At 32.3% G+C, this 14,309-nt stretch overlaps 2 protein-coding genes across 5 annotated transcripts; both read left to right on the forward strand.

Moving 5' to 3' along the window:
- The first annotated feature begins 3,092 nt into the window (after positions 1 to 3,092).
- Positions 3,093 to 8,845, forward strand: LOC107886941 (DNA polymerase kappa). Of its 4 annotated transcripts, none has more exons than XM_041102002.1 (14): positions 3,093 to 3,631; positions 3,728 to 3,918; positions 3,999 to 4,172; positions 4,258 to 4,381; positions 4,474 to 4,574; positions 4,659 to 4,745; positions 5,186 to 5,281; positions 5,462 to 5,582; positions 5,959 to 6,087; positions 6,562 to 6,641; positions 6,938 to 7,049; positions 7,177 to 7,511; positions 7,611 to 7,945; positions 8,401 to 8,845. In XM_041102002.1, the coding sequence occupies exons 2-14, from the start codon at positions 3,748 to 3,750 to the stop codon at positions 8,522 to 8,524; spliced, it is 1,989 nt and encodes a 662-aa protein (XP_040957936.1). In that variant the 5' UTR covers positions 3,093 to 3,631; positions 3,728 to 3,747; the 3' UTR covers positions 8,525 to 8,845. The 4 variants fall into 4 exon arrangements, with proteins under 4 accessions (XP_040957936.1, XP_016666537.2, XP_016666539.2 ...); XM_016811048.2 differs by having other exon boundaries at positions 3,758 to 3,918; XM_016811050.2 differs by having other exon boundaries at positions 3,767 to 3,918.
- A 1,407-nt stretch (positions 8,846 to 10,252) lies between these two features.
- On the forward strand, positions 10,253 to 13,413 carry LOC107886942 (dual-specificity RNA methyltransferase RlmN). The gene is made up of 9 exons (XM_016811052.2): positions 10,253 to 10,473; positions 10,551 to 10,713; positions 10,826 to 10,936; positions 11,015 to 11,149; positions 11,517 to 11,621; positions 12,029 to 12,198; positions 12,301 to 12,400; positions 12,798 to 13,059; positions 13,129 to 13,413. The coding sequence occupies exons 1-8, from the start codon at positions 10,379 to 10,381 to the stop codon at positions 13,038 to 13,040; spliced, it is 1,122 nt and encodes a 373-aa protein (XP_016666541.2). The 5' UTR covers positions 10,253 to 10,378; the 3' UTR covers positions 13,041 to 13,059; positions 13,129 to 13,413.
- The last annotated feature ends 896 nt before the right edge of the window (positions 13,414 to 14,309 follow it).

Raw genomic sequence — 14,309 nt, forward strand, 5'->3', positions numbered from 1 at the left:
AGGGGGGGGTTTAGTTTTTTTGGTGAAATGGGAATGAATGAAAATAAAAAAAAATAAAAAGAAAAAAAAAGATTGACTTATATAGGCCCCAAAACGACGTCGTTTTGAGACTGGCCTTAAACGCACAAAACGATGTCGTCCCTTTAATGGGCCCTCGCGGTCCAATATGAACAGTAAATTCAATTCGGGACTAATTTAGAATCACTACGAATTTTTAGTAAATTTCAAAATTCATACTACATACCGTTGCCAACCATAATTTACTCATTTCATGAGTACATCTACAACCTAAATGACTCTCATAAAACATCCTAGGTACATGCCATTACCAATAATTAACATACTTTACCTTAATGAATTCGGGATCGAACTGGGATGCTGATTCAACGTTCTATCTTTACTAAACCTGCGCACGGAAACAAACCGTACGCTGAGTATGGTATACTCAGTGGTATTTCCATAATCCGAACACTTAATAATATAACAATTAAACTTAAAATCACAATAACAATTATAAGTATTCATTTATTTGTTTTATAGATAAATTTTCAATTACTTACCATATAAATTCTATACAAGTCATATAACAAACACAATAACATATTTGTTCAATTCTTTTCATTTACTTACCGTATAAATTCTATACAATATATTCACAATTCACTTGTTTTCACACTTTATTTCTTAACAATATACCATTTTAATTCATTCTAACATCAATCATCATCCATTTGAACTTCACTCATTTCATGAACCTTTTGGTTCATGTTTTCAATCTCATATCTCAATTTCAATTCTCAATTCAATTTCTCATTTCATTCCAATAGCTCAATCAATCAAATTCACTCGACTTGTCTTTTCACTTATTTACCCCTATTAACAAGACTCGGACCTTGGCGGATACACGGATCCAACCAAACACACCAATATGGCACCCAGTGCCTCATCGGATAGTTCGAAGCAATATTTGACACCCAGTCTCTCATCGGCCTAGCCGAAGTAAAGTTGGTACCCAGTACCTCATCGAATCTATCCGAAGAAATATAGTGACACCCAGTGTCTCATCGACTCGAGGTCGAAGAATCCCTGAACACTTCCAATCCTATGGCATGCCAACTATATCCGACTCAGCCCGATACTGTTAATAGGGTATTCAATTCACTTTCAATTTTTTTTCAAGCAATACACATTTTAATTAATCACATAAATCCATAATTCAATACAATTCAATTCACTTTTCAATAACAAATATCCAAATACCACAAATCTCATATTTAAAATTTTCAAACAATTTATATTTCAATTTAATTCAAATAATCAATATATATTCAATATTAAATATATATATCTATATATATACTCCAATTCAATCAATATAAATTCAATAATTTCATCACATACTATATCAATCCATTTCATTTGCAAAACACAATAATTCTTACTTCAAAACACTTAATATACATATTAAGAAATAAATTCAACAATTAAGTATTAGGTTCGGATTATAGAAATACAAACCGTAATTTTCGAGCTAACTCCCGTTGACTTTGTCTTGTCCTTTCTTAGCCGAGATTTCTGATACCACATTGACTACGAAATTAATACAATTCATAATCATTAATACATTACTAATTCATATCTTGAGTTATAGAATTCTAAATTAAGATCCGCTAATTTTTCCTGAAACTAGACTCACAAATCTTCTTACAATAAAATTTTAGAATTTTTGGTTTAGCCATTAAGTACAGTTTATTCTTTAAATTCACCCCTATTCTGCTGTCTGACAGTTTCGTCCCTTCTTCACTAAAAATTAATTATCTCACAGTACAGAACTCGGATAACATTCTCGTTGATTTCTAATGAAAATAGACTCATTAGGGATTCTAAACATATAACTTTAAGCCTCTAATTATTTTTATTAAATTTTTGGTGATTTTCCAAAGTCAGAACAGGGGAACCCGAATTCATTCTGACCTTGTCTCACAAAATCCATTATATCTCATAATTTACAATTCAATTGCTTATATCGTTTCTTCTACAAGAAACTAGACTCAATAATATTTAATTTAATATTTTATTCATCCTCTAATTCAATTTCTACAATTTTTGGTGATTTTTCAAACTTAAACTACTGTTGCTGTCCAAAATAGTCTTAGTACAAAATGTTGATTTACTTTAATTTCAATTTAATTCTAACTAAATTCACTTACTTTTCTATCTTAATTCATACTTTATTTCTATTCAAATTTCATCCATACTCTCATTTAAATATTAAATTTCCAGCATACTTTCCTAATTTCAAAATTTCATCAATTTAGTCCCTACAACATAAAACTTATAACTTACTTTACAATTTGATCCTATTATCAATTCTAGCTTGAAATTTACTCAATTAAACCCTTAATTCACTATTTTATTCAACATGAACTATACTTGAAAATCTATAAACTCTCAAAATATCAACTTAATTTCATCAAAGTCTTGTTCCAAAGCTTCTAAAACATCAAAATTTAAGAAGAAATGACTTAATTGACTTACCAAATTAAACTTTGAGCCTTCAAACCCAAATTTTCCTTTTTCTTTTTCTTTCTTTCTTTCTCCCCTGTTTCTTCTCTGTTTCGTTTGCTTTCATTCTGTTTCTTTACTTATTTATATAATATAATATATAATATAATATACTATAATATAATAATAATTTAATATATATATTTTAACACATAAAAAATCTCAGATTTTTATGTTTATGCCGCCTCATTTAGGACAAATGGCATAATTGCCATTTTGGTCCTCTTCATTTTCTTTTATTCTACAATTCAACTTTCATCCTTTATTCAATTTAGTCATTTTTCCTAATTACTCTTAATTAAACTAAATTTACTTAATTAAACTCTAATTAACCACTCAATTGACTTCGTAAATATTTTTAATAAATATTTACGAATTCATTTTTCAAAAACGGAGACCCGAAAATACACTTTTTCGGTAACGGTAAAATTCGGGTAGTTACAGGAACAGTAATAATTTAATACCAACAATAAGAAAACATAATCAAAGGCAGGAATACTTCAAAAAAATAGAAAGAAAATTGGATAAATAAAGTAACGAAGCATAAGCTGGTACTGGTCCTTGTTCCGGCTTGTTGGCTTGCTGCGTTTGGCTTCAGAATGCACAGGTCACATGTCCAAGGTTCGAGGGCTGGTGCCAGAGAGAAGAAGAGAATGAAAGAGAATGAAGCAAATCCAAAATAAGAGGTATTCCAAAATACCTCCCTTTTGCTTTTATAATTAGACGTTGGCGTTCTCCTTTTCCAAAGGCTTTCTTCCCTTTCCTTCTCCAGCAAGTTTTTTAATTACACGTTGGCGCTCTCCTTTTCCAAAGGCTTTCGTCCCTCTCCTCCAGCAAGTTTTTTAATTACACGTTGGCGCTCTCCTTTTCCAAAGGCTTTCTTCCCTCTCCTTCTCCAGCAAGCATGGAAGAGAGCGAAAGTGCGAGCGATAAACCGCGGCCATGGCAATCTTATCACACTGTTTACACCAACGCCAAAGCAGCTAATACTCAAACTTTTCTTTTTACTTGATTTCCGATCCATCATCAAATCGCTTCTCGCTTTCCATCTTGTTCAATTTTCTAGGTATTATTCAATGTTTTATTCGCCGTTTCATTCATCAATTCACGTCCAAATTTTCTTTCATGAACGGATAAAATTTGAAATTTTAATAACCGTTAGTTGATTCTTTTTTCAAAATTATGGATGGAGTTGATCAAGAAAAAGTTCAGAAAGTAGTGTATGGGATGAGCAAAGGATCAAAATATTTCGAAAATGAAGAGCGAAAGGAGGCTTTTATTCGGCAAAAAATAGAGCATATGCGAGCTCGAGCTGATAAGCTTTCCGCTGCTGATTTATCTCATTATCAAAAGGTTCTTTTAATACCGCTTTATACGAATTGCAAAAGTCGAAATTATGTTTAAGTAAATATATGATTTGCTATTTTTCTTAGGATGCGGATAAGAGAATTTTAGAGCTCGAATCTACACGAGACCTTTCTAGGATTTGGTTACATGTAGATATGGATGCTTTTTATGCGGCTGTTGAAACTTTGAGTAATCCTTCGTTGAAGGGTAAACCGATGGCTGTTGGTAGTATGTCTATGATTTCCACTGCTAATTATGAGGTTTGAATCGCTTCACACAATTAAATTGGTGAAACTGATTTGTGTCTGTAAAAATTACTCTTACTAAATTTCATTCACTCTGTAGGCTCGCAAATTTGGCCTTCGTGCTGCCATGCCTGGGTTCATTGCACGTAAATTATGTCCAGACTTGATATTTGTTCCCACAGATTTCAAGAAATATACTTATTATAGTGATTTAACTAGAAAAGGTTAGATGCTTTGCTTTTTAAACAGAGTTCTTGATGCAATTTTGGGTTATGGTTTGCTGATCCGTTATATTGCATATGTTCCTCTATGATAGTTTTTTGGGACTATGATCCTAATTTCATGGCTGCCAGTTTGGATGAAGCTTACGTTGATATTACTAAGGTTTGCGAAGAAAGAAGCATTACTGGTGCAGAAGTAAGTTTGTACTATCAGTTTGTTTTTCCGGCTGCTTAACTGATGCTCTTTTAAGCTGATGCCATCTTTTGTCTTTCTATTTAGATTGCTGAAGAACTCAGATCTAGAGTATATGAAGAGACTGGTTTGACATGTAGTGCTGGAGTGGCTCCAAATCGCTTACTTGCTAAGGTTCTATTTTCTGTTCTTGGCATATAATTGCAGTTGAGAAGCTGCATCTGCAATTGTCATCACTATGAATTTTGCTATTGTAGCATTATCAAATCAAAATTGGAATATTGCATTTTATGCAGAAATTCTACAATTTTCCATAGGATGTTATCTCTTCAAATTGATGAAGTCAGTAGTGATGTTGGATGAAAATGTGACAACTCTTTTGTTGATTAACAATACTTTGTTCTTGACTGTTAACTTGTTTGGATTATGTTTACCAGATTTAGTTTTACAGAATATAGAATATTTCAAATTCAGTTTGCCTGTCACAGTTTCTGTGTGTAGTCAAATCATCAAAAGCAAAGAAATCACAGTGGACATTTCATAATATTGTCACAGCTAGTTGTTTACACTTTTCTTTGTTGTCCCTTCTGAATGTACTAAATTTTTCCCCTCAGGTTTGCTCAGATATTAACAAGCCAAATGGGCAGTTTGTTTTACCAAATGACCGCATGGCTGTCATGACATTTATATCTTCACTTCCTATTCGGAAGGTATTCTTTGATCAGCCAATCTTGAGTTCTTGTTTCAAACTTTGTGTCTTTGATTTGTTGTGAAGTCCTTAATGATTTATTTTTCCTTGGATAAGAAACAAGAAAAAATGATTTCATTTCTTAACTGGACAAAAGGTTTCTGTCTGATAAAAGTGGAGATTGAGAAAACTGAATTTGCAGATTGGGGGTATAGGCAAGGTGACGGAAAATATTTTAAAGGGTGTTTTTGGAGTCAGCACTTGTGAAGAGATGCTGCAGAAAGGCAGTTTCCTCTGTGCGCTATTTTCTCATTCTTCAGCAGGTTAGCATACTGATAAGGAGTCTCTACTGTTCAAGACTGAGTGATTATCGTAGGAAATTTTATGAAACTGCACATTCGGTGGGGACAATTGTCTTGCATTCCCTTATGGCTATAGTCAGCTGTGTCAACTTTACTTGTCAAAACCTAGTGATTTCAGTTAAGGTTGACTTTTAATCAGAGCTTTCTGAATCATTTGGCAGTCATAGCATGTGTTAAATCTCCTTTGCTGATAGATACTTAATTTGATGTGATTCTTCGAAACAAAAAGAAAGCAATAATCAATGAGGCTAAAGTGACCATCAAATTAAATGTATTTTCATGCATAGAGAGGGAATGAATTTTATGGGATTCTGATTCTTTTTCCTAATGATTTTAGATTTTTTCCTATCTGTTGGATTGGGGCTTGGAGGGACGGATACTCCTGAGGTCAGGTTTCGGAAAAGTATCAGCAGTGAGAGGACATTTTCTGCAACAGAGGATGCTGCATTGCTTTATCAGAAATTAGGTAGACAGTCTCAAATTTTTTTTCTCCTTTGAATTCATAGGTTGGTGGTTTCTTTTCTGCTGTTCTTTTCATAATCATGTGTTTAGTACTTCCTTAAGGTGAAAATGGTTTTTAAACAGTTGAGCTTCAGCAAAGTAAATTAATAGTTTATTAGAGGGAGGTATCAATATCAATGTTTTAGCAGCAGCATTTTGATAAGATTGTTAAGATGGATGACAGAATGCCCCTCACTGGACGCTGTTTGGCTTGGGATATTTTGCAAAATGTCTCCTAGCTTGTTTGGCATCCAGAATCCATTCAGCTATCCTCCTTATAATTGTACCCTTAATATAGGCTGCTTTTATGTTGGATTAAACTTGTCTTCCGTGTGTGTGTGTGTCAAAGCAATTTAGATGGCATTGTCTTCAAAACTTACTAATAATTTATCTCAGCAATTGAGCTTTGTTCTGTTTGTATTTGCGGCTAATATTGCAGAGATGCTGTCAGCTGACATGCAAAAAGAGGGTCTTTCTGGACGAACATTAACTCTTAAATTAAAAACTGCATCTTTTGAGGTACATCCATGAAATCATGATACCTAATTGCTTTTCTCTTTTTCTTTCCTTTTATGCTCAATGACAAGCGGCAAAATTTAAAGGAATGGTTCGTTATATATTTGAAATGGGCCAATTCTGGTTTCAGATTCTTTTTTCTCGGGCTTCTGTTTTCCCTTTTATCTCAAGGATTAATAGCGATTGTATTTATATTTAAAATTTTGCTGACATGTTATCCATTATTGGCTTTATTTCCTCTTTATCTTTTTGGTGCCTTCCCTTTTGTGTTCGTAGCTGATATGGACTACAATCTTCAGGTTCGTACAAGGGCTGTCACCTTGCAGAAATATATTTCTTTGAGTGATGACATCTTAAAACACGCTTCAAACTTATTAAAGGCTGAACTCCCTATTTCGTTGAGACTGATAGGTAGACTTTATGTGTTGCCTGTTATTATCTATTATTTAATGGCTATGGAGCAGGAAAGAAAACATGGGTAGAACAAGTCTTTGTTGTCTGTATATTATAACGGTGCATTTGTGTTCTTTGCTGTTAGGTCTGCGAGTGTCTCATTTCAATGAAGATAAGGGGGGTGTACCTGGTGACCCTAAACAAAAAACTCTCACTACGTTTTTAATATCAGGAGATGCTTCTAGAAGAACTGGGGATGATCAACGCTTCTTAGGTTCAGATTTGAGTGATCTCCACTTCATAAGTGAAAAGGAAACTGCCATTTCTCTTGACGACAATGAGACATGTCACCATGAGTTCGGAGATCCATTTGAGAGGAAGCATTTATCAGATATAGATGACAAAAATTGCATTTCCAGCATAAATGCTTGTGAAATGGAGAAAATTGATGAACTTTCTAGCAACAAAACTGCGGCCATGGTACTTGTTAAAATTTGTTCTACCTTAGTAATTCCTTTTTTGTTTGTCTTATCACTTCTTAATTCTCTAATATTATGATTTATTTATCTATTTCCCTAGGTGAATACTGCCGATGTGAAAGAGTGGACCACAAAATCTCCTAAAAGAGACTTATCACGAGTGTCAGAAGATGATTCTTCCGTCCAGAGGGAGCCGGAGGGCAGCAATCCTGACAGATTAAACAAAGAACCTAGTACCTCCGGAAATGAGGAATTTTTTTCATCAAATCAGATGGAAATGTTATTTTGGGTGGATGACTACAAGTGTTCATTGTGTGGGGCTGAATTACCAAGTTTTGTTGAAGAAAGACAAGAGCACTCTGATTTCCATCTTGCCGAGAGGATTCAGAAGGAGGAATCTGGTACAGGGTCGAGCTCTTTGATTCCAAGGCTAAGGTACTACAATTTTCTTTTTTGGTAGAAAAGGTACCACAAATTTTAAATAGAATTGTAGTAAAAAACTCCTATTTGATGAATTATAAAATTAGCAAGCAACATCAAGCAAATTTTGACTAACTCGAGCTGCAACCATGTTGATTCTCTTTTTCTCCTCTTCCCCTAAACAATGTTGATGTGTTTAATATAAGCATATTTCATCCAGAGCGGATAATGTTATATGATTTGCATGTTTGGTATTTTCAGATCTATGAGAAAAATATTAATGGAGAATTTAGCATATTCCTTTTGTTCTTGGCATGTTGGGATTAGAGTTTAACGTTTGTATAATGCATTGATTCATATTGGACTCAGACATATATTCCCTTTGGTGATTTTGATAATGATTTTAATATACTTACTATAAATGTAGAGTTGTGCGGTTGATCTAATAAATTTTGATATGTTGTTGTTAGGATTGTCCCAAAGGATTATAGTGGAAGCCAAAATAGACGTAAGAAGCATAAATCATCACCAAAACAGGGGATGCATCTGCCAATTGATTCATTCTTTACCAAGAAGGGCAGTCGGCAATTGTAATCATGTATGTATAACTATGAAAATGTTGGTTTGTATAGGTGTGAGTTTTATGGGCAAACTAGTGCCTTTTTTCTTTAAACTCAGCTGTTGAGCTACGATCTAAGAGGAGTTTGGGCAATTAGACCAAGACAGTGCCTCAAAGAGTTCTAAAGGCTCAAGCTGATTGGTCTATAGTAAGTGCAGGTCCTTGACCTACTTCCTTAGTAATAAGCCTTGAGATATAAATAGCATTATTTAATGGGTATTTTTGTGATTATGAATAATACTGAATAGTGTAAACTACAGGTGAACCATCTATGGGCCATTTTTTTTATCATCCAATTATTGGTTTGTTTATTTTTTGGTACTCTAATTATGATTTTTTTTAATTAGTCACCCAACTAATCAAGATTATTATTTTTGGTCTATTTCCGTTGGAAGGTGACGTGACAATTAAAAAATCGGTATAAGAACAAATTTAGCTTTCAACTTTCTTGTATTATATTAATTTAGTCAATTTTAAAAAAATTAACTCTCAATTTACAAATCATCTCAATTTGACCTTGATTTTTAAAAATTTAAAGAAATATATAAATATATATAAATATTTTTTAGAAAATATAATAATTTTAAGTTTTTTATTAATATTTATATGTTAAATTTATTATATATTTTTTGACCAAGATATTTATGATTTTCATATATTTCTTTGAAGTTTTATTATTAGGATCAAATTGAGACCATTTGTAAATTTTGAAGATTAATTTTTTAAAATTATGACTAAATTAATATAATATGTAAAATTTAGGGTTAAATTTGTCATTATACTAACTTTTTAACTGCCACGTCACTTTCCTGTTAATTCAATTAATGGATTAAAAAGACAATCTCAATGAGTTGGGTGATCAATTTAAAAAATTCATAATTAGGTGACCAAAAAAGAAACAAACTAATAATTGGATGATTAATTTAAAAAAATTTTATAGTTGAGTGATCAAAAGAAAAAATGATCCATAATTAGGTGACATTCGATGTAGTTTACTTAAATATTTATTATGTAACCCCCAACTCTTGACCTAGTAGCATTGATGTGTTGACTTTAAATATGTATTTTATTATAAAAATTTAATTGGTAATCCCGTTAAATTTTTATTAAATATATTTATTTACATGATTATTAAATATTTTTTCATTTTAAATATCTTAATAATAAATTCAAGAGAAAATTTTTAACGTATTAATAATTAAATTTAAATTTTAAAATAAAAAAATACTTTTAAAAAATTATATAGACTTAATCATATTTTAACCAACAAAATATAAGAGATAAATCTTAAAATTATGCATGAATTTTGATTCAATGTGTAATTAGATACATAAACTTTGATTTGGTACAATCACACACATGAAATTTTAATTTTGATTCAAATGTATATATAAAACTTCAATTTTTATTTAATTATATACATATAAAGAAATAAATTCAGTAATTTATTTTTATTTTAGATAAATATAATTATTTATATATATATAAATTAATATAAAATTATGTTATATTAATAATTATATTAATAATTTATAAGAATTAGATTAAATAAAAAATTTATGTATAAAATTATATAAAATTAATATTTTCGTATAAAATTACATATTAAACTAAAATTATATATTATTTTGAGATTTATCCAAAAGATAATAATTTGGTATTTGATTATAGTCAGATTTCAGGCTCGTCCAAAAAAAAATAAAACTTCAGGCATTTACCCGATTTTTTGTCAGAGAAAAAACGCGCCGTTTAGTACACAAACAACAAAACAATAAAGGAGGGAGCCGGGAGGAGAAAAGACGGGGAAAGAAAACATCAGCTTAAAGAGAATGGCGACGTATCGATCGGTGTTCGACGCTGCGGAGCTTAGGGCCCAGTTTAATGCTGCCGGAATCAACACTAAATTCATGGCTTCCATTTGGAAGTAAATTTGTTCTTCCCTCTTCCACTTTCTCCACATTTTTATTTATCTTAGAGATTTAAGTTTTCTAATTTATGAAGGTATGTGTTACAAAACCCTGGATGCGAGCTGGATGAAATTCCCGATCTGCCCTCATCAGCTTACCGTCTTCTTCGCACGAAGTTCAAGCCCTTCACGTCCACCGTTCACTCCGTTTTCCACTCCACCGACGGCGTCACCACCAAGCTCCTCATCAAACTCCAGGTCCTTTCCCCTTTTTTTTTTCTTAAATAACAAGAATAATAGGGAATTATCTCGGAAATAGAAGCTTGAATTATCAAGTTAGTGGGTGACAGTTTGTTTTTATTGTTAGTAGAATGGAGCTTTTGTAGAGGCAGTGATTATGACATATGATACCCGTTTAGGTAAATATGGAGGAAAGCCTCGTCTTGGTGGTCCTAGGTCGACATTGTGCATATCGTCTCAGGTATTTGATTTCAGAATCTTGTGCTTCTCAATGTTATGTATTTGATAAAATGTTGATTTAATTTTAATTTCATCACAGGTTGGGTGCAAAATGGGTTGCAAATTTTGTGCAACTGGAACTATGGGATTTAAGAACAATTTGACGTCCGGAGAAATTGTGGAGCAATTGGTTCATGCTTCTCTTTTAACTAACATACGCAACGTTGTTTTCATGGTAATTCTTTTATTTAGTTCTATATGTGAAGCATTATCCGTGTTATCTTATGAGGGGATTTGCTTTTATTCTTCTTAAGCTTCCATGGAGGAGTTCTGGAATGCTTCTTTCAAAATTATGATTTTTGGTTCTGTGATGGATTATTTTGATTCATTCAAGTTCATTTGACATTTTTTTGTATTTCTTTTTTCTTTATTTCCAATTGGTAGTGGCATCATTTTGATGCCATATCTTGTCATGTTGTTAGTGAAAATGATGATGATGATGGCATTTACGTTGTTAATGGTCATGAAGCTCCGATGGGTTGTGTAGTGAAAATTTTTTCTTTTGAAATGCGGTTGAAATTTCCTTCCTTTTATTTTGTTAGGGAATGGGAGAACCACTGAATAATTATACTGCCTTGGTGGAAGCTATTCGTGTTATGACAGGATCACCGTTTCAGCTGTCACCAAAGAGAATCACAGTATCAACGGTAATGCCTCCAAAGTTTGTCTTGTGTAGATATTCATACCAATTGTATCATGTGTATTATTATCCATGCCATAGCATTTGATTAGCAGCATTTGGTTCACCTTACTGATTGTTGATATTGTCTTTCTTTGCGTTTCATGAAGAGTGAAATCTAAAACAACTGATACTTCCAGTATTTGAAACTGAAAGTCTATGGAGAGTTATGTTATTCTATGTGATTAAAATACGTCTAATTGGACTACGAGGAGAATTTTAAAGCTTGTTTTGTGTTCCCTTTTTTTATAAATGAGATTCTAGTGTTTTGGAGAGGTAAAAACAGAATGCTTTATATGAAAAGAAAATGAAAATTGTTTGACTGCAGGAAGCTCCCAACTTAATAGCTTTGCAATTCCACCTCATTTAATGTAGGTAGGGATTATTCATGCTATCAACAAGCTTCATGGCGATCTACCGGGCTTGAACCTAGCAGTATCATTGCATGCACCAGTTCAAGAGATCCGTTGTCAGATAATGCCTTCAGCAAGAGCTTTTCCTTTGGAAAAACTAATGACAGCCCTGCAAACATATCAAAAGAACAGGTAGCAGTTTGTAAATATTTCTTCTTATAAGTAGGTTATGGTTTTGACACTTCCATTTTTGCGGTCATTTTGAGAGCCCTAACTTTGGTCTTAAACTTTCAGTCAGCAAAAAATATTCATCGAGTACATCATGCTTGATGGAATGAACGATGAAGAGCAGCATGCACACCAGCTCGGCAAATTGCTGGAAACTTTTCAAGTGGTGAGCTCTTATTTTAGCATAAATGCACACGGTTTTTCAGTAGTCTCTCTACTCTGTATACATATGTGCATTCATGCCTACCTATTTGTTTTTTCTGCTTGGTGGTGGGTAGTGAATAAGGTTTCTTTCTCTCAGGGTTGTAGGTGTAGGGGAGGGAATAAGTGTAGCCTATGGGGATTGGATAGGGCATCTTTAGTGTTTCTTTAATGGTCTCAAACATATTCTTGAATGTGAGCCGAACTTATTGGCAGGGAACTAGATTCCGGGGCTGCTAAAAATGCAAAGCTAGTTTACGAAACATGTAGTGAATTTTAGTTTCACCAGTTCATAGCTCTAAGCTGATATGCTATTGTTAACCTTCTTTTCCCGAGATTTTGAGTTTTAACTTTCGATGCAGGTTGTAAATTTAATACCATTTAATCCAATTGGTAGCTCAAGTCAATTCAGAACCAGCAGTGACCAGAAAGTATCAGACTTCCAAAAAATTCTTAGGGGTACTTATAACATCAGGACAACAGTTCGTAAGCAAATGGGCCAGGATATAAGCGGTGCATGCGGTCAGCTGGTCGTGAATTTACCTGACAAGAGAACTCGTGAAAATACAAGTCTCTTAACCGACATCGAAGATCTTCGCATTTGATGTGCAGAATCCCTTTAAGGTGAGATTCTTAAAAGTACGAATACTTGAGATTGGATCTCTAGTTTGCTTCTGTTTTATCTGCAGTCAGGCATTGTTCTTAAATTCATTATGGTTTTCTTAACCTCTACCGAAAGGCGAGTTTATCGATCATTCATGTGAAGATGACTCGGAAGTAACCATATCAGAATCTTTGCTACTGCAAAGTGTGGGTTAACTATCTTGGCAATGTCAAAGGTCTTCGAATGTATTTCAATTACAAATTTTAGATGTGAATCAATTTTGGCTCTAGTTTTGTGTTCTCTGAGTCAATTACTTAGTGAATCGGAAACTTTTGGATAATAACATATTAGAAGCCCTTTTTTTTTTGGAGGCATTATCATCTGAAAATTAGAAAGAAAAAGAAAAAAGAAAATATATATATATATGTGATGTTGTTTTCTTGCTAACAGCTCTCTTGATCCTGCTTTGCTCTTTCCCTCAATTCTTTCTATGATAGTTATAGTTAATATAGGATAGAGTTCTTGGAATGTTTACAAAAAGTGAACAATATCATACAATTGCTCCATATTTTTTATTAATACGAATATAAGATTATAAAATTCATAAAATATAAATTATTAACCCGTGTAATTTTCAATGAGTTGTTTTTGGTAGGTTTAATATGGCATTTGGTACCTGAACTTAGCATTTCTTTCTAACTTGGTATTTAAATATTTTTGGCCTATTTGGTACCTAAACTTGATAATTTTTTCTTAATTTGGTACTTTAATTTTTTTTTGCCCAATTCGGTACTTAAATTTGGCGTTTTTTTTTGTAATTTGGTACTTAACCTTTTTCTAGGTCCAATTTGGTACCTAGACTTATTAAATGTTATACAAATTACGCAAAACACTAATGTTGTTAAAAAAATTTATGTTACAAAAATATCGTAAGTATCAGAGAAAATTCATGTTAAAAAAAACAAGTATTGAGCTATGCTTAACGAATTAATATTAAATAAGGAAAAAAAAGTTTTAAAAATCCAAATAATTTTTTTTCATTATTTTTAATTAATAAAATAATTAAATAAATAAAATTATGAAGTAATTGAACATATAAAATAAAATAAAAATCATATCATCTGTCACGTCAATTGTACATTGATTATTTTTGCTATCTCGTACAAAAATAACATTGGTCGTATGTTGGAAGTAATTTGTAAAAACATACGATAAGTTCAAGTATCAAATCGAACAAAAAAAATTAGATATCAAATTAGAAAAGAGAGCC

This window comes from Gossypium hirsutum, chromosome A03 (assembly GCF_007990345.1).
Source record: "Gossypium hirsutum isolate 1008001.06 chromosome A03, Gossypium_hirsutum_v2.1, whole genome shotgun sequence".
NCBI classification, from domain to species: Eukaryota; Viridiplantae; Streptophyta; class Magnoliopsida; order Malvales; family Malvaceae; genus Gossypium; species Gossypium hirsutum.